Source organism: Haliotis cracherodii, unplaced genomic scaffold (genome assembly GCF_022045235.1).
Source record: "Haliotis cracherodii isolate W230 unplaced genomic scaffold, xgHalCrac1.p SCAF_24, whole genome shotgun sequence".
NCBI classification, from domain to species: Eukaryota; Metazoa; Mollusca; class Gastropoda; order Lepetellida; family Haliotidae; genus Haliotis; species Haliotis cracherodii.
The window spans coordinates 10,436,005-10,443,870 of NW_027266280.1; the positions used below are offsets into that span (position 1 = coordinate 10,436,005).

General features: G+C 41.7%; 1 protein-coding gene across 1 annotated transcript; it reads left to right on the plus strand.

Moving 5' to 3' along the window:
- The first annotated feature begins 357 nt into the window (after nt 1-357).
- Nucleotides 358-6,503, plus strand: LOC139472489 (sulfotransferase 1B1-like). The gene is made up of 5 exons (XM_071254966.1): nt 358-535; nt 1,837-2,187; nt 2,740-2,843; nt 4,031-4,193; nt 6,394-6,503. Exons 1-5 carry the CDS (start codon nt 358-360, stop codon nt 6,501-6,503), a joined length of 906 nt encoding a protein of 301 aa, XP_071111067.1.
- The last annotated feature ends 1,363 nt before the right edge of the window (nt 6,504-7,866 follow it).

Genomic DNA, 7,866 nt, shown 5'->3' on the forward strand with positions numbered 1-7,866 from the left:
ATTTTTTTCTTTGTTTGTTGTTTAACGCCGCACTCAGCAATATTCAAGCTATGTGACAGCTGTCTGTAAACAATCGAGTCTGGACCAGACAATCCAGTGATTGACATCATGAGCATCGATCTACGCAATTGGGATCGATGACATGTATCAACCAAGTCAGCGAGCCTGACCACCCGATCCCGTTAGTCGCCTTTTACGACAAGCATAGCCACCTTAACGGCAAGCAAGAATGACTGTTTAATACGGCTAAAAGAAATTAGGTGTACAAGTGTTTGGAGCAACATGTATTTTAGGGTCCCGACTGCCGCTTGATTGTGTTGTCGTACTTTACCTTTTGCCCTTGTCTCTGTAGGCAAGATGTCAAGTTTGGTGGAGCTGAAGGACGGTGGCGGTGCCAGTATGTCTGTGAATCGGTATGAAGACTGCTACTTCTACCGAGGGAGCCTGCCCATACCCTTTGATGAGCATATGCGGCGAGTGAAGGAGATGAAGCTCACTTCAGAGGATGTGCTATTGTGTAGCTACCCCAAGTCAGGTAATTACGTTTTGTTTGTTTGATGTTTGACGCCGCACTCAGCACTATTCCAGCTTTATGACGCCGGTCTGTAAATAATTGAGTCTGGACCAGACAAACCAGTGATTGACAATCAGGATAAGATGATATGCATCAACCAAGTCCGCGAGCCTGACAACCCGATCCCGAAGGTAACGATTGAAAGACATGAATGTTTGTTTTTTGTTTAACGCCACCCTCAGCAATAGTCCAGCTATATGACGGAGGTCTGTAAATAATCGAGTTTGAACCAGACAATCCAGTGATGGACGTCATGAGCATCGATCTACGGAACTGGGATAAGATGACATGCATCAACGAAGTCCGCGAACCTGACCACCCGATCCCTTTAGTCGCCTCTTACGACAAGCTTTTTATGGCAAGCATGGGTTGCTGAAGATCAAGTCTAAGCTGGATCTCCACGGGTCCAGGCAAATAGGAGATAAACCTACTGTGTTTTGAAATTTGATGTAGTCCCATTGTAGAGTAGATACCTCTTATTTTTAATTTGGAAGCGAACGGTTTAGCGCGAAGTTTCAAATGTATAAATATGTATAAAAATGTATAAAATAGTAATGTATAAATGTATAAAAAAGGAAACCTCTTTTTAACCATTCAGAATCAAGCATTCGACAATGTCATGGTTTAGAATCATTCGTTTATTTTAAATTTAAGTAACTCTTTATACAATTAAGCTTTATTGAACTACATTGTATCTACAAAAACTAATGTGTGTTACATAGATATATCAAACATATATATTAAAGCCATTTGCAGCATTAACTATAATAAAGAATAAATATGAAGAATGGCCACTTGCTTTATATCCAAATAAATGATGTTATTTGAAGACAAGCAACTTTGAATTACTTTTATGTCGCAATGAATGTGGCGATTAATCAATGTATTTTTTGACAACTTTCCATACATACGTTCTAATCATCCTCTTATCTCTGTATCAAGGGCGGTCGGGTAGCCTAGTGGTTAAAACGTTCGCTCGTCACACCGAAGACCCAGGTTCGATTCCCGACATGAGTACAATTTGTGAAGCCCATTTCTAGTGTCCCCCGTCGTTATATTGCTTGAATATTGCTAAAGACGGCGTAAAACCATACTCACTCACCATCTCTGCATATATCAGTTAGAGACTGCCATTTTAGAGTCATGTTGTAGAAATAAGTTATATTTTTTATGTTTCTCAGTGAACATATATCAGTGTTTTTCATGCATTCTGATAACATTAATAGATGAAAATAATGGAACAATACATGTGCCTTTCCAAGGTACCCATAGTTTGTGGGAAGTGGTATCATCCATTGTACATGGTGACATGCAGTCCAAGGAAAGTGTCTCCGATGTCGACATGTTAGACTTCACGTCCATGAAACTACTGGACAGAACCCCGTCACCAAGAATTCTGGGCTGCCACTTCCGTTTCCGGTTCCTTCCAAACGAGGTTCTCACTAAGAAGCCCAAGGTCATCTACCTCCAGCGTAACCCCAAGTCAGTCGCTGTATCCTACTACACGATGACCTACGGCATGAAGACAGTCCGCAGCTATGAGGGCCATGTTCCTGTCAAGTTGTACCACGGTACTTGGGACGATTATTTGGAGTCCTTTCTTGAGGGCGAAGGTAACGGTTGAAAGCCATGAATGTTTGTTTCTTGTTTGCCGCCTTCACCAATATTCCAGCCATATGACGGAGGTCTGTAAATAATCGAGTCTGGGCCAGACAATCCAGTGATTGACGCCATGAGCATCGATCTACGGAACTGGGATACGATGACATGCATCAACCAAGTCAGGGAGCCTGACAACCTGATCTCTCTTACGACAAACGTGTCGCCTTGAGCGGCGAGCATGGGTTGTTGAAGACCTTTTCTGATCCGGATCTTCACGGGTGCGGCCATTTAATATTCTGGGATGAGACGGGTGTGGGTAGGGCTGGGATCTGTTTGTGTATTAATTCTGTGGATAACCCATTTTCCCAGCATTTTCTCACAACATTAAATGGGTACCCGGTAGGATGAGAATGTGTTTGTTAACCCTTCAGCACCTCATACGGCAGCTTGAATTATGTACTGCTCAGTGAGCTGAACATTTAATTTGAGTGCACACTGATCCATTGACCAGGGTAATAATAACATAGCATTCTTCTTCTTCTTCTTGATTGCTTCCTTTACAGTGGAGTATGGCTCCTGGTTCGACCATGTACTAGACTGGGAACAGGCAAGGGCAGATAATCCCGATTTGTCTATATTTCTACTGCAGTATGAAGACATGAAAAAGGTATGCTAATTCAATAGTTCATAATTTGTCACTTAAGGCGCCGCGATTCGCTGTGCAGAGCTGCGTCCCTTGGGCACGCCAGAAACCCATGATTGTGGGTTCGAATCCCGGTTCGCCCCAACTGACTAAGTTAAGCTTCAACCCTGCCGAATTAGTCTGGAATTATGGTGTTATATGTTGGCTGGACTAACGAGTGTATGCATAGTCAAATCAAAATCGCGAAACGAAATTGACTTTCGGTTCGTAAACTGTAGTGCAGATTTCGATCGATTGCAGGATTTGCAAAGCATGTGTACCGTCAACATGCCGTCAACAGAAATTTTCCAAAGATTTTCATGTTTTTAATCAAGTTCCTCACGTGATTTGTTGCACTTCGCAAAGTAAGACCCGTTAATTTCACCATAGATCTTGATTATCGATCAGATCTTCTTGATTGGCACCGCCTTTTTGTTAAAAGCATATGCAAGTGATATGAGAGGTGGAATCTGATTGGTCACTAGGCAGGACAAAGAAGGGACGTAACTCGTAAAAGCCACTGGTGGCTCTACGATCGAACCCAGAAATCTCAGTCTGGTTCGGCAAGGGTGGAAACTGGACTTTTACAAGTCAGTTAACTCCCTTGCCTCGGGAGGATGGAGTGAGTATGGTTTTGTGCCGCTTTTAGCAAATTTTCCAGCAATATCACGTCGGGGGACACCAGAAATGGGTTTCACACATTGTACCCATGTCGGGAAACGAACCAGGGTCTTCGGCGTGATGAGCGAACACTTGAACCACTAGGCTACCCGACCGCCCCTCGGGAAGATGGGAGCGATAGTGGGTAGGCTATTTCACGCTGTTTCGTGGCTAATAATGAAACAAACAAGAATGGTGAAGTGTTTCTTAGCTGGTGATGTATTTGATACGGGCATCACAGTTGTGTCTTAGGCCTTAATTTTGCAGTGTTTTGGTGACGTTCTGATAACGTTTGTAATGATGTGGTGAAATCCAGTTTTCAAGTGTATGCTCCCTTTTGCACGGCAGTTCAGTATGAAAATTACAATGATTTATTAACAGTACCTCAATGACAATTTCATTTTCGGAGAAAAAGTCTCTAAATTCTAAATATATAAAGTTATGGTGGAGGAGTTCCACGCATGGTATGGAGACTGGAACGTATATCTGCAAACTATCTTGTCCACTTGCAGGATCCCGTCTCATCGATTCAAAAGATGTCGGAGTATTTAGGAAAGGCGTGTGACGTTGACACCGCCACCAACATTGCACAGATATGCAAGTTTAGCACACAGCCACCAAAACGACCGCTGTCAGCAATAGTCCTTGCAGGTGATGGCAAGACAATAAGAAAAGGTTAATACTCACAAACATTTAATGATCATTCAACTTAAAAAACTATTTTATTTTGTATATTATTCCTCTATTGCGTATAACTCACAGAATCAAGGGGAGAACCTTGATTTGGGAGATATGCATCATGTATCAGTAAACAGCTGACTTTCTATTCGAAACACATCCGTGTTTGTTTCCATTTTGACGTTGTTTCAAATTTGACGTTTTCTACTATCTATCATGATTCATACAGACTCTACACGCCGGCACTGTTTGTTGAAAGATATTACTAAAACCAAAAAATAATTTCTTCAATTCCATAATAAGTGGTAACAATTTCTTCTTAACCTTTATTCTCAGCATTTGATTCTTAACTCTCTGTTGATACATGTCATGTTTGAGTCTAAGAGTGTGTGGTAACTTTTTTGGTTTGAAATAGGACAATGTTTGTTTCCAACCCTTTAATTTTTAAAGAGTGTATTGTGTCATTCTGTGCTGTCCGAAATATGTTTTTGACGGAATACTGTATTAATCCCAAACTCTGAGAACAATAAAAAAAAAATCTTCTTAAATAAGCTCCTCAAAATGAATTTTAAAAGAATTCGCGATACAAATGTATGATTTTGCCTTTGTATTGCTTTGTTAACATTTTAGCCGACATTAAAAAAATCAGGAATGTGGAAAAATTCCAGTTTGGAGCCATTTCATTACCGCTAAACTATCAATCTTACAAATCCATAAACCGTTTCCCTGAATAACAGAGGGATACCAGCATCATTGGTACTCACAAAAATGCCACATTAATTTGACATTTTTCTCGTCTTACCTACCATTAAAAAACATGAAAGCAAATTATATTTACTTCGACCACCAATCAAAGGTTTTTAGAAAAAAACACCGTAAACCAACTATAAAATTGTAATAATCTATTGTGATCGATGTAAGGTGACATTTGACATTATATAATATCAAGCTTGAAGCTTGGCGTCTTTGTATGAATGGAGTATAGCCCCCATGAAGATCCGGGTTAAAAGCCATGCTTGTCGTAAGAGGCGACTAACAGGACTGGGTGGACAGGCTCGCTGACTGCATAGCTCGATGCTCAAGATATCAATCACTGTATTGTCTGGTACAAACTTCATCATTTACAAATCGCCGGCATTTATCATAAATATTGCTGAATGCGCGTTAAACAAAAACAAACAAAAATATATGGTGTTGGTTGTGTCAGATGCTTGAGTTTCGGCACGAGTTTGCAAAGGGTGGAAACAGTCAGGAACGTCATTTGGGTATATAACGAGTCACTGAAGCATCATTATATGAGGGCTGTAGCGCCCTTACTTGAAGATCTTGTACGGCTCTTCAATCGGTAATGTGTGGAGAACTGCAGAACTAACTCAAGTTACAACCCCCAACCTAATAACAGAGCCCGCGTATTTGATTAGATCCTTGCATTCAACAAGGGCGGAAGGTGCTACAATGCATGCGACGAAACGACGTGGCACAATAACGATCAAGAAAACAGCGTTATCACTTTTCCCCGCCATGGGGCACATTAGAATTTTGTTTGTTCATACAGTAGTAAATATACACTATAAAAAAGAGTCCTATAAAGCCTTAAGAAGAGATAGGCACTTGGCCCTCAGAAGAAAAGAATAAATGTGAATCTAATACACACAAAAGGCCGCTTCTCTGGGAAAAATAACTCGTCTTGGTAGATATCTCTTAGATGAGCTAACTTTTCAGAGAAAACGTGTCCCGATTGCACCAAGTGACATGGATCAAGGGCCGTAACTCTGTAAAGAACATACATGACGGGACCAATTTTCGAACTGTCTTGACAAGTATTTCTAAGATAAGCATGCATACCTTCATTCACGTAACTTCAGTAGTTTCTGAGAGAACTTGTCCCCATTTCACGCAGTATGAAAAGCACGGAGCAAGGACCATAACTCGCTGACTTGGTTGATGCATGTCATCGATCCCAGATGCGTGGATTGATGCTCATGATATCAATCATTGGATTGTCTGGTCCAGACTCGATTATTTACAGACCGCCGTCATATAGCTGGAATATTGCTGAGTGCAGCGTTAGACAACAAACCAACCAACCAAATGAAATTAATTTACATATACCTCGCCTTGTAGGAAGTACAGATGATATGGCCGCTCCCTAAATTTGTTTCGCAGTAGGCTGTAGATGAAATAATGTCTGTTGTAGGTCGAGCAGGTGACTGGACGCACTGGCTGACTGTGGCGCAAAATGACCAGTTTGATAAGGTATGCAAGATGAAGATGGCGAAGAGCAGCTTCCTGAATCACTACAATTGAGCTACCTTTTATATTTCCGAATCTACTGGCTGCGTGGTGTCCATGCTGTCGAAAATTCCTTAATGGTGCTGCAATGAATCATTGACACTGCCAATAAATAAATAGCAAAACTTAAATACTCATCGAATTGGTGTTTTTTGTATGTTGGTCCTTGTTCAGTACTTACGTCAGCCTCTACCAAGTTTCTCAAATCCAAAACTCTCCACTCATGAGCAGGTTTGCAAGATGGACATCTGAGTAAAGAAGAGGTGATGCTGAAGTTGCCATCAGATGCTGTCAAAAACTATTATGTTCTCATAATTGATGATTTGTTTGTTTTTGTTTTTTTTGTTTAACGCGGCACTCTGCAATACTAGTGTCCCAGCTATATGACGGCGGTCTGTAAATAATCGCGTATGGACCAGACAATCCAGTGATTGACATGAGCATCGATCCACGCAATTGGGATACGATGACATGCATCAACCAAGTCAGCGAGCCTGACTCCCCGATCCCGTTAGTCACCTCTGACGACATGCATGGGTTGTTATTCTATCCCGGATCTTCACGGATCAGTACTGAGTGAGAGATGGATTGCAAGCACTGGATTGTCTGGTCCAGACTCGATTATTTACAGACCGCCGTCATATAGCTGGAATATTGCTGAGTGCGGCGTTAAACAACAAACAAATAAACCAGTCAGTAGTTTAATGCGTTTCTAATGGAAGTTTATCGATCTACGCAATTGGGATACGATGAAATGCATTTACCACATCAGCGAGCCTGACCACCTGATCGACAAGCATGGGTTTCTGAAGACCCGATTCTAACCCGGATCTTCACGGGTGCTTTCCGTAAGAGGCGTCTAAATCGACCGACCGGTCAGATTCAAATACTTGGCTCTAGTTAACGGGTACAGTCACATAAGAAATATTATACAGAAGGCGTGGGGCTTTGCTGATAGTGTCAACCACTGGTTTTCTTGAGTATTTACAGGCCGACGTGATGCAGATGAAATATTGCTGAAGTGAAGTTAAACAACATACGTTCTTTCTCCCACTCAGTACTGATCCGTGAAGATCCGGGGTAGAATAGCCCATACTTGCCGTGACAGGCGACGATGCTTGTCGTAAGAGGCGACTTGCGGGATAGGGTGGTCAGGCTCGCTGACTTGGTTGATGCATGTCATTGTATCCCAATTGCGTGGATCGATGCTCATGATGTCAATCAATAGATTGTCTAGTCCAGACTCGATTATTTACAGACCGCCGTCATACAGCCGTCCTGAGTGCGGCGTTAATCAACAAACAAATTAATCACAAGTGCTGCTAAATCGCAAGGTTTCAGGTTTCCGAACCACTAACCTAACTGAATACACAGGCTC